Source organism: Ovis aries, chromosome 22, assembly GCF_016772045.2.
Source record: "Ovis aries strain OAR_USU_Benz2616 breed Rambouillet chromosome 22, ARS-UI_Ramb_v3.0, whole genome shotgun sequence".
Lineage (NCBI taxonomy): Eukaryota > Metazoa > Chordata > Mammalia > Artiodactyla > Bovidae > Ovis > Ovis aries.
Genome location: NC_056075.1, coordinates 43,573,231 through 43,589,871, shown reverse-complemented (window position 1 = coordinate 43,589,871; position 16,641 = coordinate 43,573,231). Strand labels below are relative to the sequence as shown.

The following is a 16,641-nucleotide window of genomic DNA, read 5'->3' as shown; positions in this document are numbered from 1 at the left end:
GACAGAATAATGGCTCCTTGAAGATGCCCATGCCCTACTGCTCAGGACCTGTATGGAATGTGTTTCCTTACATGGCAAAGGGGACTTTTTAGATGTGATTAAGCCAAAGATCTTAAAATGAGAGATTATCCTAGATGACCCACATGGGCTCAATCTAATCACAAGAGCCTTTGTAAAGGATAGAGGGAGGCAGGAGAAGAGTCAGAGAAGACATGACCACAGAGGTGGAGGTGAGAGAGAGATTTGAAAATGATGCCCGAATATGAAGGGGCCATGAGCCAAGAAATGCAGGCAGCCTCTGGCAGCTGGAAAAGGTGAAGAAAAGGAGTCTCCCCTACAGGCTTGTTTTTTAAAATATTTTATTTATACTTGCCCTACTCCTACTTCTCAAATATCTGTTTTAACTTTTAATTTTAATTTAACTTTTTTAATGCTTTAACTTTTAATCTGCTTTAACTTTTAATTTTAAAAGTTTAATCAAAAAAGTTTTAAAAAGTTTTAACTTTTTAATTAACTTTTATTATCTGTTCTTTTAACTTTTAACCAACACAATATCGTGTTGGTTTCTGCTGTGTATCAGTGTGAATCAACTGTAAGTATACATGTACCTTCCTCCCACACCGCACCATTTCAGCCCTCTAGCTCATCACAGGGCAGCAAGCTGAGCTTCCCCACTAGCTATCTGTTTCACACATGATACTGTATATATGACAATACCACTCTTAATTCGTCCCACCCTCTCCTTCCCCCCAAACCCCTTGATTTTAGGACAAAACTTGCCCCTAGAACTGTAAGAGAACAAAGTTGTGGTTTCTAAGCCCCTAAATTTGCGGTGATTTGTTCCAGCCACGATAGGGAATGAACACAGGGACCCAAGTCCCTCACCTGAAGGATGACACGTCTGCCCAAAGCAGCAGGTCTCTAAGTGTGAGCTCAGCCTGACCGTGGTCTTTCTTCGGATGTGATTTCTGTTGTTCAGTCACTCAGTCGTGTCCGACTCTGCGACCCCATGGACTGCAACAGGCCAGGCTTCCCTTTCCTTCACTGTCTCCCAGAGTTTGCTCAAACTCATGTCTGGGCATTGGATAAGTTAGAGTTGTTTTCACTGCATATAACAAATACCCACCTGCAGTTGCTCAACCAAACTGAGGTTTTTTTTCTCATAGATCAAGAAGCCAAGCGGAAGGCAGTCCTGGGCAGGTACAGCAGCTCCCAGAATCGTCAGGAAATGGGCTACTTCCACCTTTCTGCTCCACCATCCTCAGCGTATGGCTTCTTCCTCAAGCTCTCAAGGTTGCCCCAGGCATTACATCTGCATTTCAGGCAACGGGGAAGGAAAAGGAGAAAGGGCCTGTGACAACTGAGTCTTGGCCTTTATACCAGGAGAAAAAAGCTGCCCCAGAATCCTGACCCAATAGACTCTTGTTTATACAGTTTTGGGCCAAAGCTAGTGAAGTGGCACATTAACCCTCCAGTGTCCAGGGAGGCATATTTCATCCGCAGAGCTTGGCCTCTTACATTTCCAATAACCAGTTTGCAAATCATGTCTGAATTTCAGCTGAAATTCGAATCCTTCCAATCCTCTCTTGGTGAGTAGACGTGTGTATAATCCTTCCAGACTGGCTTGTATTAACTAGGACTCTTTGGTCGCCAGTGACAGAAACCCAATTTCAAATGGCTTAAGTTGAGGAATCTGTTGGCTCATGTAAACATCTAGTCATTGATGGCTTCAGGTGTGTCTGTTCCAAGGCATGAATGGAGGCATTCTGGGCTCCCTGACTCTCCATTTCCTGACTCTGCCCCTCTCTCTTGCTCCTTGGAAGAAAAGCTATGACCAACATAGACAGCATATTAAAAAGCAGAGACATTACTTTGCTAACAAAGATCCGTCTAGTCAGGGCTATGGTTTTTCCAGTGGTCATGTATGGATGTGAGAGTTGGACCGTGAAGAAGGCTGAGTGCCGAAGAATTGATACCTTTGAACTGTGGTGTTGGAGAAGACTCTTGAGAGTCCCTTGGACTGCAAGGAGATCCAACCAGTCCACCCTAAAGGAAATCAGTCCTGAATATTCATTGGAAGGACTGATGCTGAAGCCGAAACTCCAATACTTTGGCCACCTGATGTGTAGAACTGACTTATTTGAAAAGACCCTGATGCTGGGAAAGATTGAAGGTGGGAGAAGGGGACGACAGAGGGTGAGATGGTTGGATGGCATCACCAATGCAATGGACATGAGTTTGGGTAAACTCCTGGAGTTGGTGATGGACAGGGAGGCCTGGCGTGCTGCAGTCCATGGAGTCGAAAAGAGTCAGACGCGACTGAGTGACTGAACTGAGCTGAACTGAGATACAAACTATTAATACCATATGTAAACTAGATAAACAACAAGGTCCTACTGTACAGCACAGGGGATTATATTAAATATCCTATATCACAATGGAAAAGAACATGAAAGCATGTATATACATATATATCTGATTCACTTTGCAAATTATATTCAATATCCTATAATACATCACAATGGAAAATAATATGAAAACAGTATATGTATACACATATATATGAATCACTTTGCTGTCCACCAGACACTAACACAACATTGTAAATCAGCTGTATTTCAATTTTTAAAAAAGACTGAAGGTATGAAATTTGGGCACAGATGTGGGTGACAGAGGGCTTTGGCCCCTGCCTTGCAGGAGACCACCAAGAATGATCACACGTGTCTCCATTCAAGCAGGAAGCAGGTGCTTCGTATATCTGCCAAACCCTACCTTGCCACCCCCCCCCCCCCCCCCGGGTCTGTACGCTGCACAAGCCTCTCTTGTGTCAAGTAGGACGATGACACGTGATGCTCACCATCAAAAAGCCCAGAAAGCGCCTCCTGCGCTGTATCCCTGCTCCTCTGGCCCTGTCCTTCCCCGATTCTCTCCTCATATGTTCTCAGCTTATCACTTGGCATTTCCCCTCCATTCTCTTTCTCCCAGTGACATGTCTTTCCACTTTTCCAGATGTCTAGAGCAATTTGGCTGGCCTGGCAGTTCCCTTCTCTTGGGCTACTCCTGGGAATATCTTAAAACATTAGAAAACAGTGCCTGAAAGAGCTTCCAAGACTGGATCCCAAACCTGCACCACCATATCCTCCTAGGCAGTGCTTGGGCTTGGTTACTTCTCAGAGGTCCTCTTCTATATCTCAGATCCTGTGTCACCTTGAGGGAAAGCCATTTGATAAATGTCTGCAATTGGACTTCACCCTGAGGCAGGGATGTGGCTTCCTGTCAGAAAAGAACGTTACTGAACCAGGCTGTAAAAATCTAACAACTACCCTGGTTCAAATCTCAGCTTCTCTACTTCCTAGCTCTGGGGTCACAGCAAAAGTCATCTGAAGCTCTCTAAGCTTGGTTTTCTCTACTGTAAACTGGGAGTATAATAGTGCCCGCTTCGTGGGGTCGTGGCGAGGCTTAAATGAAGTAACTCCAAATAAGCAAAAAGCTTAGCCCAGTGCCTGGGCCAGAGAAAGTGCCCAAGAAAGAAGAGCTATTATTGTGAATGCTTACTGTCTTTCCCAGGACAATACCCTCCTCCCACTGCCTTCTTACCTTCTTTGAAGCTTCCTCACATTTCTGAAATAAAGGAGTTGATTGTTTTTTAAACCTGTTGATTTCCAAAAAGAAACAGTGATTTCTTAAAGCAAAAGATACTGAGTAAACATTTTTATTTTGGTTGCAGTCTGGGGATGGGTGGCTACTCTGAGAGCTTTCACAAATCAAAGCTTTTTTTTTTTTCTTTTTTTTAAGGAACACTTGCTCTGCTTGGCTGTCAGAGTTCAAAGCCCTGGTGGGAAATGGGAAATGCTAGCCTTTAATTGTAAATGAACTCTCCACCACCAAGGGCTGTGGAGTCAAGTAAACAAGGAGCAACTGATTCTGCTGCTATGGGTTAGTTTCTTTTTAAAATCCAGCACCTCCCCCTCCCATTTTGCAGCCCGATTCGAGTTGAAGACGTCCGCGGTTCACTTCTCCCCCTTTGTTACCTTACCACGTTGTGCCTTATGAAGCTGTCTCTTTGGCATACTGTCCTACCCCGTGGGCTGGCCCAAACTGCAGGGTTTTACCTAGAGAATTTAAGGTGTATTTTATTTCAGGAACATCAGATTTTATCTCAGATGCTTTGACACAGCTCAAGATTGCTCTCTCTCTGCACATGCTGCAGATCCTTTCCATTGTTAACACTGTTCACGGCTCAGGCGGTAGCTTCTCAAGGCTGTGCTGGAGGTATAGGCCACTTTGTTTGTGGAATCGCTTGGGAAGCTTGGCATCATTGATTTGCATCAGTGCCTCTGGAATAGCCTTTGCCTTCTCCTTAAAGATACTATCTAAACTGTGAAATTCATTAAATAGCCCCAGAAATGGATCAGGTTATTTAACACAACATCCCTAATGGTGCAATATCTCAGCTGTCTGCGCTGATAGTGAACATTGTCTTGGCGAGTGTTATCAGCCCGGGACACCCGCTATGAATATTGATCCTGAGCTTGTTACAGCCATCACTTGCCATCAGGACAGGTCAGGGATGGAACCTACCTAGCATCAAAGCAATTTAAAGACAGCACTCAGGCAGAATTTTAATGCCCACGCTGAAAACACAAATCAACTCCAAGCACAGGGAGAAGGTGGCTTGCTGGAGACCGATGTACTTATTACATAGGAACATCTCGCATATAAATACACGTGTGAGGACGTGAGCAAGTCAACACATCTCCAGATTGTTCCTCTAGGAAGTCTCACAGCCTTTCTGGTCATTTACAAAGCAGGTGGCCAGAAAAACAATTCCCCCAGACACCCCCACCACTCACCAAATTGAAGGATTTAGTCTGTTCTCCGGGTGAGGTGTCTCTTTTCAAGTTGGGTGAGTAAAAAGGAGCATTTTCTGTTCCTGCAATGTTGATGGGAGACACCGTGGTGTTTCTTTTTTTAAAATTTATTCTCAATTTATTTGGCTGTGCCAGGTCTTAGCCATGGCATGGAGGATAGTCAGTCTTCCTTGTGGCATGCAGGATTTTTTAGCTGTGGTATGTGAACTCTCGACTGTGTCATGTGGGATCTAGTTCCCCGACGAGGGGTCAAACCTGGCTCCCCTGCATTGGGAACGCAGAGTCTTAACTGCTGGACCATCAGGGAAATCCCACATCATGGTGTTTCTTGTGGCACCTGTCTCCAGAAGCCAAGTCCTGAATGCAAGAGTTCACAAAACTTCATACAGCACTGAGCACACATGTCAGAAATACAGGAAAAATAAAGGGCAAGGGAAAAAAGGTGACTGAAAAACTGCTAGGAGTTCTTGAAGATTCACAGTCTTACAGCGCATGTCCTTTATGTGTTCTTGACATTCCAATTGGTTGCTTCTCCTTTTGCGTCTCCTTTTCTATATATAACACCTGTGGACCTCAAAGGAAATATGATTCAAATTATTTGAACAAAAATTTTTGGAGATAGTTGATAAAGTAAAAAGAAGATGACTGGATTTAGCCTGCTCTGGCTTCTGCATCTTCCAGGTCCATCTGGTTGAGGACATGGGATGTCCTCTGGAATGCCAGCCCACGTTCCCCTGAAAGTGACTTCAATATTTCTCAGAGGAGAACAGATAAGGACAGGGACCATGCGGAGCCAGAAATGTCCATTCTGGAGGTCCCTTAAAAAGACCTATTTCTAGCTACCATGGAGAACCTAAATATGAAAAAACATAAATGTGAATGGAAAAATGTAAAAGGGGAGTGGGATCAGTGGGGAAGGAGAAAGAAAGAAAAGATTTTTTAAAAAATTTTGTTTTATAAAGTATACTTGATTTCAATATTGAAATGTATTGAAGTATACTTGATTTGGGTCTTCCCTGATGGCTCAGATGATAAAGAATCTGCCTGCAGTGCAGAAGACCTGGGTTCAATCCTTGGGTCAGGAAGATCCCCTAGAGAAGGGAATAGTTACCCACTCCAGTATTCTTGCCTGGGGAATTCCATGGACAGAGGAGCCTGGTGAGCTACAGTCCACGGGGTTGCAAAGAGTCGGACAAGACTGAGTGACTAACACACACACACCCCTGATTTACAATGTGTTAATTTCAGCTGTACAGCCAAGTGATTCACTTATACATGTACCTACATTCTTTTTCATATTCTTTTTCTATTATGGTTTATCACAGGGTATTGGATATAGTTTCCTCTGCTATACAGTAGGATCTTGTTGTTTAAGAAAGATTTTTTTTTAAATCAGGTGAGAAAGAGTTGTCAAAACAAAAACCAAACTACCCTATCGGAGACCTGGAAGGCTCTGTGATTGGCAATCCAGGTTCCTGGGTGCCACGGTTTAGAGCCCTAGCCATCTTTCTTTGGTTTTCCCTAGGCATGCATTCCCTCTGATGGGAGGTGGTCCGCTGGGCTTGGCCAGGGCACTTCCTTCCCTGATTTCCTTTGAAAGCACAATTCATCTCAGCTTTAGGACTGGAGCTAGCTCGAATTCGGCAGGGCTTTAAAGTCCCCAGGGAATACAGTGACCGCCTCTGGGAGGGGCCATGAGCTTTGAATGAGAAAAGCTCCAAGAAGCTGGCCTGTAAGATCTCCTCTTCAATAACAGATGGAATTAGCAGCACCCCCTACCCCCGCCTCCACTGCACTTAGTGGAAGGTTTCTCCTCCCCTTCCTACTCCTACCTGCTCAGACAATCTTAATTGCCAAGTCATTGTTTGAAAACCCCATGGGGCCGGGAAGAAAGGGACAGCAACCTTAGAGGTAGCTCTGGGCTGAGGGGTCGGAGAAGCCTCAGAAATTGCCGCTGAGATAAATACTTAGCGCTCAGACTGTTCCCCAAGCAACAAAAGAAGGGGAATTTAAGAAGGGCGTGGCTGGTGGAAGCTTCCCCAAGGACTGCTGTGCCTCATCCCCATGGGACTTGGTGGGTTAGATGCAAGCCTTTTATCTGTTTTCTGACCATAAGTCCAAACCAGGCAAAACACCTTTTAACCTTTTCCTTCTTGGGACTATTGGGAGGATGGGGGGTCAAAGATGCAACCTGCTTCCCAGAGACGCAACATAACTGTGCAAATGATCAGACCTGTGTCTGTGAAGAACGCCTGAAGGGTATCAGGGGTCGTGCTTGGAGTCTCCAACAGGACAGGGCAGCCGCCCGCACCTAGCTCACCTGTCCTCACCAGAGCATCTTGGCTGGGGCTCAGACATCTCTCCAAACCCCCTGCTGCTCCCTGACCTGGCTAGGCTCCAGGGTGGAAGGGAAAGCCTCTGTCACAACCTGGGTTTTGTCCAGTCCACAACCTGGAGGTTCCTAGAGAAATAACAGAACTTACTGCAAAGAATAGTGGTTCAGGAAAGGAGACCCGGGTTCAAATCCAGACTGTCACCAACTAACAGTGGCCCTGGGCAACATAACTTCTCACCTTTGAACCTCATTCTCACCTTTTCTCATCTTAAAACCGGGATAAATAGCCTTGCCAGGCCACTCCCACCGCACAGGGCTACTCGGAAGATCAAACGAGATCTCGCACGTGGAAGGGCTTTGTAAACTAAACTGTGAGAACATGAAGGCTTTTAAATCCGAGGTGGTCAGGTCCGAGGCGATTACTGTGATGCACTGGCGAGGCAGGCGATGTGCTGAGCGTTGCCTTCGTGTAATCAGTGCTGGACTCAACTGCGTCCCCAACTCAAAGGCGGGTGCCCTGGAGCAAGGGTGCAAATCCAAGCCCGAGTCGGGGTGGGTGTATTGGGAGGATTTTCGGGACGAAATCTTCCTAACTTTCCTCCCTCGCTCACCGGCAGTCCCAGCAGGTTGGGCGGAAGCGCGCTGAGCCCGCGGCGCTGTCCAGGCGGGCGCGCGCACCGAACGCACCTAGGCGCCCCCTCGCCGAGGCTGGAGGTCCGGGCAAGGCTCGGGGTAGTCCTGGGGGCTCCTGCTAGCGCGCCCTGCACGTGGCGGGGGCCTGGGGTAGCCCAAGTGCCAATCCGCGCGCAACCTCGGGCCGCTCTCCCCCAGCCCCGCCTCCGCGCCCCCCTCCCCAGCTTCTCTTGGCCGCCTCGACCCTCCTACCGGCTGAGAGCTGCTGCCGAGCCACAGCCTAAAGCAAGCCCGAGCACTACCCTCCCCGGACCCCGCGCCGCAGGCCTCTGGGGCATGCTGGCATGGCAGGACGGCGGGGCCAAGGCGGCTCCCTCCCACCACAAGATCTCCTTCTCGGTTCTGGATATCTTGGACCCGCAGAAATTCACCCGCGCTGCGCTTCCAGCCGTGCGTCCGGCTCCCCGGGAAGCCAAGAAAAGTTTGGCAGAGACCGAAGCAAGGAAGGACGCCAGCCGGGACCCGGTTCCGCAGCGAGAGGCTCCTGGTAAGGAAGCGAGGCGGCCTCGGGCCCGGAAAGCCCCAGCTTAGATGCTGCGATGGGCGGGTGGGAGGGACGGCCCGGGATCGGGTGAGTAGACCTTGGCGGCGTCTGCCCCAAAGGGGAGAAGGCACACAGGAAGAGGGCTGAAAACAGCAGAGGAGCAGCGAACGTGTTAGGCGCTCGACCGCGTCCGACTCTGCGACCCCATGTCTGTAGCCCGCCAGGCTCCTCTGTCCACGGGATTCTCCAGGCAAGAACACTGGAGTGGGTTGCCATGCCCTTCCCCCAGGGGATCTTCCCGACCCAGGGATTGAACCTGGGTCTCCCCCAGTGCGGGCAGATTCTCTACGATCTGAGCCACCAGGGAAGCTGCAGGAAGAGGTACATAGGGGCACATCCCCCTACCCCCCGCCCCCCGCAGCATCCCAGGTTAGAGATTTGCCACTGAAGCCTATCCCTGCTCACCTGACAAGCGAGTAAGCACCTCAGCTCTGACTGACCGGCAGTGGAAACTAATAGTTCCCCAGCACCCAATTTAGCCAGGCTTATTCACTTATTGGGCATCTAATGCTCCCGCCATGTGCCAGGACCTGGGCTAGAGACTGGGATACAAGTCAGGGAAAACTTCAATACCTGCGAGGTCGACAGCGTCATTAAGGAGGTCGACACCATCATCCCTCCATTCTCTGGGTGAGGGAGCTGAGACTGATGAATCATGTGTCTGAAGTCTTAGCAGGCAGTGAGGTCCGGTGGAGCACAGGGGTCCCTTCTAGCCCTCCAGAGACAACAGCAAAGAATCCACTGCCCACCCGCTCAGTCTCCCTAGACCCAATCAATCGTTGACTGGACTGGGGTCAGGGTGGCTTGGGGTGATGGGAGACTGTTTTGTCCTTTCTCTCCAAACCCTTTTTGACTTAACTCCTAACTCTGGAGGACCCTCATGAGGTGTCCAGGAAAGTTTGTGTCTGAAATGAAAGACAAAGGGCAGCAGGACCAGAGCTGGGTGAAGCCTGGGAGGGACTCCAAAGTTCAGGGGCGTAGCGCAGGGAGAGAGGCTTGAAGTCTGGCAGTCTCCTCCCGCCCACCCCACGCCGCCCCCCACCGCTCCCCACCGCTCTCCATCCCCAAGTTTAGAGGTGATGGTCTGGGGCTCTGGGCGCCTCTGGCGGCCGCTCTTGGGCCTGGGCGGCCGGCCGGGTAATTGTTCCGATCGCCTCTCGCAGGGGCCGCTCTCCCCTTGCCCCACCTCTCTGATCGATATTCTATTACTGGAGCCTGCATATCTCCTGCCCGCAGCTTGCAGGTACCGACTTCAAACCCCCTTTCCCTGTCTGATCCTAATATTGTTCGATTAAAACTTACCTTTAATAGATGACATCTATCGATCCAGTCCCGCGCAAATCTGAAACTCTATTAACACGGCAGCAGAGAGAAGATGGGAAAGAGGGAATTTCACTTTAAAAGGGAGGAGAGGGGCGCCTAATAACTTCTTTTTCTAATTGCTAGAGGTTCCAGACCCAAACAGGCGTCTAGGGACGGGGGGGGGGGGGGGGGGGGGGGGGGAGAGCCTGAAACGCACTTGACATCTCGATGTCTTAATGTGTAATACAACGCTCTTATAAGGTTGTCCAATGAGCCCTTTATTTTTTCTTAATGCAGGGTGTCATCCATTGATTCCAAACACACTTCTTGGACACCTACTAGGTCGTAGATGAGTAAAGAGCGAAGAGGCACCGCAACCCTCACTCTCACCTCCCGGGACAGGCTGGGCACTCTGGATGGGGGGCCGTGGGGTGGTGGCAGGGAACGCAAACTCGGAGAGGGGCAGGGCAGGGCCCTGAGTTGGGGAGATTGCCGCCTACCCTGGGGAGGACGAGAAGCAGGGCCGGGGACCAGAACGGGCTGGGTGGTTCCCGTTTTCTGATCACCGTCCCGTTCTCCTCTAGATGCTGAGGGCCGCGGCGCCGGCTTGGCGTCCCCCCTAGAGGGGTCGGAGGCGGAGGAGGCGGAAGAGGAGGACGAGGACGTGGAGGATGCGGGGCGGCGGCGCGGGGAGCGGGCTGTGCACCTGCGGGCGGGCCTGACACTCTCCCCCGAGGCCCGGGCCGCGGCGTCGGCGGCGGGGGAGAGCGGCGCGGGCGGCCTCGCGGGCTCCCCTGGCTCCCCGCGGCCCAGGCGCCGGCGCGCGGAGCCCAGCAGCTCCAAGCCGCGGCGCGCGCGCACCGCCTTCACCTACGAGCAGCTGGTGGCTCTGGAGAACAAGTTCCGGGCCACGCGCTACCTGTCCGTGTGCGAGCGCCTGAACCTCGCGCTCTCGCTCAGCCTCACTGAGACGCAGGTCAAAATTTGGTTCCAGAACCGCAGGACCAAGTGGAAGAAGCAGAACCCCGGCGCCGAAGGTGCGGCGCAGGCGGGAGGTGGCGCGCCCCAGCCCGGGACTGCGGCGGCGAGCGGCGGCGCGGGGGGCAGCCCAGGTCCGCCGGGCCCGGGCGCGCATCCTTTCCAGACTTTCCCCTCCTACTCCGCGGCCAACGTCCTCTTCCCGGCCGCCGCTTCCTTCCCGCTGACGGCCGCCGGGGGCTCCTTCGCGCCCTTCCTCGGGCCCTCCTACCTGACCCCTTTCTACGCCCCGCATCTATGAACCCCCGAGCCCCTTGGGCCCCTCTTCGTCTGGACTCACGAGTGATTGGCGTGGACTTGTGGTCCCCACCCTACCGAGGGGCGCCGATGCATAGGGACCGCCCCCTCCTGGTGCGCGGGTGTCTGTGCGCCCCTTCCCTGCCGGCTGCCTGGAGGCGCCGCCAGAGGGCAGGGAGAGGCCGCCTGCCAGGTGCGCGCCTTCCCGGAATCCACACGGTCCACTAAGGGGAATCAAGGACCGGCCACGTTTCAGAGTATCCGGAGACGGAAGCCGTCCTTAAATCTCCCCGTTTCTGGACCTCCTCTTCCCGGTGGGTCAGGCTTCATTCAGTTCAAGGGCTCTTTCCGAGGGTCTGGGTGTTCGGAGGCGCGCGACTAGCCCAGCGCCGGTCCGGAGACAGCCAAGACCCGCCCTCCAGCGGCTCACGAGGATGGAATCTGCAAAGATTTTGGCTCCCTCAGAGCCCAGTCGTTTTTGTTTCCCTTTCCAGAGCCGATCGTTTCCCATTTCATCCTTGGTTACCGGCCCCAATGCAGCGATTTCTGCCGAACACTGCGAAAGCTGGAGAGAACTGGATCTGAGCCTTGAGATGGGCCGTTTCTTAAAGGCGTAGCGCTCTACGTTTTTCGATCTTTCATTTAAGATTAGGCCCCGAGAGCAACTCTTATTCCAGACTGTCGCTTCACGGGCTATTCCTGAGAAAATGGGTACCTAGCTTTTCGGAGAAGACCAGAAGTTTGGGCTGGTTAATTCAACTGCTTTACAGCTAGACTTGCCTACTAAGGTAGAGCGCAGTTCCCCGCTACTGCAAGTTTTGAGAATAGCTTTGACAAACCATGACTATGGCCCCAAAGGCATAAAAATAACACAGGGACCAGTGGCACAACTGAAATCTTGAGGTCTATACCTGAGACTGCCCATTATGATTTGCAGTGTTTGATATCGTAAAACTTCAGTCTTGGCCAATATGTCTGTCCCAGCAAGTCCGAAGCTCTCAATAGTGATCAAGGAGAGTTCTCTCCTCCAGCATACACGGCAGTTATGAACTGGACTAGTTTTTAAAGCACAGACTCAACATTTTTAGAGCTTCATCTAAGATTCTGACTTGAAAGATATTCTGTTCCACACAGACTGTCCGTGGTGGCATGGTGAACAAGCAAAAGGTTGTTAAGAGCAGTAAAAGAAATAATTATTGGGCATATCATGGAAGCAAAAGGCATATATGTGATGGATTCAACTGCAGGAGCTAAATATAGGGACATGCATTCTAACTGCTGCTTTTATTGTCTCTCTTAAGAATTAGTCCTGTAAAATTCTCTTGCTGGCTTTATCTGGAATATTCTTCAGTTTTTTATGTAATATAATTTGTAGCCCATATTTCCGAAAACCAGACCTCCCCAACTAGGTCATGTATCTTTCACTCTCATCTTTATTGGATTACTTGAGGCTGGGCAATATCTATATGGATACCATATTCCTTGCTATTTCTTGGTAGCCTTTGTCATTAATAAATTTAAGGATCAATGGCTTCTCATAAAATAAAACACATTATTTGGTTTTATGAACACATGAGATTACAACCTTGAAATATCTATTTCTGTTATTATCAAGAATGAGAAAATATACCCCCCTTCTTCCAAACTAAATTGAAGTTTTCACATTCATGTGAATCTCATCAGATTTGAGTGTATGTATTATTTAATTATAATTTATTAATTAGACTCTTTCCCTTCTATGCTAAAGAAGAAATGTGTCCCCAAACAATGCATTAAACTTTCTGAAAGACAAATGGTGCCAGATGAGATTAACAATGCAGTTACTGTAATAGATAATATTGTTTTATTCACTTTACTTGTGATAAACACTCCCTCAGTAACTATTAGTGGGTTTCTCAAAAGCAACATTCCATGTATCAGGAGCAGGCATGCAAAGAAGCCAGATCTGTAACAAAGAAACCAAATTTCTGTAAGACCTGGGAAACATTCCTTTCATCTCAGGTACCAGAAGACTACAGCTGAAGAGAGGGACTGCGGAGGGAGGGGGGAGGCTTGTCTGTTTGTGGACCAGCATGGAGTGCTGTATTTCCTGACCTTTCTTGTTTCTATGAATTTTAACAGAGTAATGCTTGAAGTGTGTGACTTTGGACATCTGCTGCTTTAAAAGGCCCAGTGAGTTTCCAACCAAATCCTTAAATTCAATCTATTGATGTGTTTGTCTAATAAATTTTGTTTGTAATAATTTCTTTCTAATTATTTCTTGTTGTTTATTAGCAAAGATTTTAAATAATTCTATAACTATCAGAGGTTGTATATCTTCACATCCTCACCTCTCACCATCTGGCATTCACCAGTAGAGAGTATTTCTCCCCTAAAATGACTTTTTCTAAGCCATCCTTTTCAGATTCTTGCTAGGTAAACACATAGTGCCTCCACTTGTAGGCAGTACACACAAACACATATTTAAGCCCATTTTCATAGTGATAGCAAAGTATCTTTATAGGATATTCATTAGTGGCTGCAAATTAAATTAATACCATATTTCTAGGACATTAGCTTCCTAGCCTACTTCACAAGTTCTGAATAACCCATAAAGACTCTGGGAGGCAACTTTGCAGATTTGGGCCATCCACTGGTCATAAATTTCAGATGTTAAAAATGAATATTTAAGAACGATCTTATTTACAAATCAGAAACAGACCCATAGACATAGAAAACAAATTTGGTTGCTAAAGGGGGAGGGATAAATTAGGAGCTTGAGATTAGCATATACAAAATACTATATATAAAAAACATAAACAAGGTCCTATTATATAGCACAAAGAACCATATTCAAAATCCTATAATAAACCATTATGGAAAAGAATATGAAAAAGCATATATCTCTCGATATAGCTGAATCACTTTGCTGTACACGAGAGTCTAACACAACATTATAAATCAGCTATACCATTTTAGGTTCCCATGTGAAGCCATGTAGCCAGTTCAGTTCAGTTCAGTCACTCAATCCTGTCAGACTCCTTGCGACCCCATGAACTGCAGCACGCCAGGCCTCCCTGTCCATCACCAACTCCTGGAGTTTACCCAAACTCATGTCCATTGAGTCAGTGATGCCATCTAACCATCTCATCCTCTGTCGTCCCCTTCTCCTCCTGCCTTCAATCTTTCCCAGCATCAGGGTCTTTTCCAATGAGTCAGCTCTTTGCACCAGGTGGCCAAAATATTGGAGTTTCAGCTTCAACATCAATCCTTCCAATGAACACCCAGGACTGATTTCCTTTAGGATGGACTGGCTGGATCTCCTTGCAGTCCAAGGGACTCTCAAGAGTCTTCTCTAACACCACAGTCAAAATCATCAATTCTTTGGTGCTCAACTTTCTTCATAGTCCAAATCTCACATCCATACATGACCACTGGAAAAACCATAGCCTTGACTAGACGGACCTTTGTTGACAAAGTAATGTCTCTGATTTTCAATATGCTGTCTAGGTTGGTCATAACTTTCCCTCCAAGGAGGAATTGTCTTTTAATTTCATGGCTGCAGTTACCATCTGCAGTGATTTTGGAACCCCCCAAAATAAAGTCAGCCACTGTTTCCCCATCTATTTGCCATGAAGTGATGGGACCAGATGCCATGATCTTAGTTTTTTGAATGTTGAGCTTTAAGTCAACTTTTTCACTCTCCTCTTTCACTTTCATCAAGAGGCTTTTTAGTTCCTCTTTGCTTTTTGCCCTAAGGGATGGTGTTATCTGCATATCTGAGGTTATTAAATTTTCTCCTGGAAATCTTGATTCCAGCTTGTGCTTCATCCAGTCCAGCATTTCAGTCCACGTAAAAAAATCCAACTTTGGAAGGTAGTTATTTGCTGGGATTCCTCTCGCTGTTGGTTTATAATGGGTAATACATTTGGAAAAGCAACTATGGTGTGTGTAGCCAGGTGCATCTTCTAAAACAGAACACCTTTGTCATTAGTACCTGGATCGAGACTAGAACACTGTGAACACCCCAGAGCCCCCTTGGGTCACCTTCTCATACCCCTCCCCAAAGGTGACCACTATACTACTTCTAATAGCATGGATTAGTTGTACCTGTTTTTTCCTTTTAAATATATGTAATGAACTATTTTGCATCTGACTTTGTTCAGTATTTTTTTTTCTTTGCTCAATATTATTTGTGAGTTCCATCCATGCTGTGTACAGCTGTAAATTATTTATTCCTATTTCTGTTGACATATTATGATACACACTTTCTACAATTCATCCTTTCTACTTTTTTTGGGGGGCCTCGCTGTGTGGCATATGGGATCTTAGATATGGGAGCAAGTATTGAACACATGTCCCCTGCATTGGGAATGTGGAGTCTTAACCACTGGACCATCAGCGAAGTCCCTAGCCATTTTACTGTTGATAAGTAATCAAATGTTTTTTGGGCCATTTTGATTAAGCAGACTTATACATACCTTTTGAGGCTTCCCTGGTGGCTCAATTGGTAAAGAATCTGCCTGCAGTGTGGGAGACCTGGGTTCAATCCCTGGGTAGGTAAGATTCCCTGGAGAAGGAAATGGCAACCCACTCCAGTATTCTTGCCTGGGACATCCCATGGACAGAGGAGCCTGGTGGGCTGCAGTCCATGGGGTCACAAAGAGCTGGACACAACTGACTAACACTTCTTCCTTTTTTTCATACCTTTTGGTAAATACATCTTGATATTTCCTTTGGGGATACAGCTAGGTGTGAGGTCTACCTTTAGTAAATACTGCCAATCAGTTTTCCAGTGGTTGTCACAATTCACATTCCCACCTGCAATGAATAAGAGTTCCAGGTGTTTCACATCCTTCCATCACTTAGGATCGACCAATCACCATTTTCGGTCCAGTGATTCCAGAAGGTATGTAGCAGTATCACGTTTGTGCTTCAGTGTTCATTTGTTGATGGGTAATGATACTGACTCTGTCTCCATATGCCTGTTGGGGATTTGGTATCGCTCTTGGTGACGTGTCTAATCAGCTCTTCTGCTGACTGGTGAGCCCTCCTATTTACTGGTAAAACAAACTGAGTCTTAGGGACTTCCCTAGCAGTCCTGTGGTTAGGACCTCACCTTCTAGTGCAGAGGGTTTGAGTTCAATATCTGATTGGGAGAGTTAAGATCCCACATGCATCATGGCCAAATAACCAAAACATAAAACAAAGGCAGTATTGTAACAATTTCAATAGAGACTTTTAAAATAGTGGTGGTTTAGAGTATACAGAGTATACTGTATAGAGCATACAGTCTTGTGACCCCACAGACTGTAGCCCACCAGGCTCCTCTGTCCATGGGATTTCCTAAGCAAGAACATTGGAGTGGGTTGCCATTTCCTACTCTAGGGGATCTTCGCAACCAAGGAGTCTAACCTGAGTCGTCTGCATTGCAGGCAGATTCTTTACCACTAGGCCACCAGGGAAGTCCTCTTTAAAAATGGTCCACATCAAAAATAAATAAATAAACAAACAAACCGAGGCTTAGAGAGGAGGTGACTTGCCTGAGATCACCCATATTGTCTTAGAAACTGTGACTCACTGAGGTTATGTGACTTGCCCAAGGTCACACAGCTAGTTAGAGAAAAGCAGAGACTGCATCA

At 48.0% G+C, this 16,641-nt stretch overlaps 1 protein-coding gene across 1 annotated transcript; it reads left to right on the top strand.

The window, feature by feature from the left end:
- The first annotated feature begins 8,090 nt into the window (after positions 1 to 8,090).
- NKX1-2 (NK1 homeobox 2) lies at positions 8,091 to 11,133 on the top strand. The gene is made up of 2 exons (XM_060404822.1): positions 8,091 to 8,386; positions 10,330 to 11,133. Exons 1-2 carry the CDS (start codon positions 8,176 to 8,178, stop codon positions 11,022 to 11,024), a joined length of 906 nt encoding a protein of 301 aa, XP_060260805.1. The 5' UTR covers positions 8,091 to 8,175; the 3' UTR covers positions 11,025 to 11,133.
- The last annotated feature ends 5,508 nt before the right edge of the window (positions 11,134 to 16,641 follow it).

Excerpts from the sequence above, each read along its gene's own strand:
- NKX1-2 (XM_060404822.1), top strand. The coding sequence starts at position 8,176 with ATGCTGGCATGGCAGGACGGCGGGGCCAAGGCGGCTCCCTCCCACCAC. Across the intron at positions 8,387-10,329 it reads TCCGCAGCGAGAGGCTCCTG|ATGCTGAGGGCCGCGGCGCC; the intron begins GTAAGGAAGCGA and ends GTTCTCCTCTAG.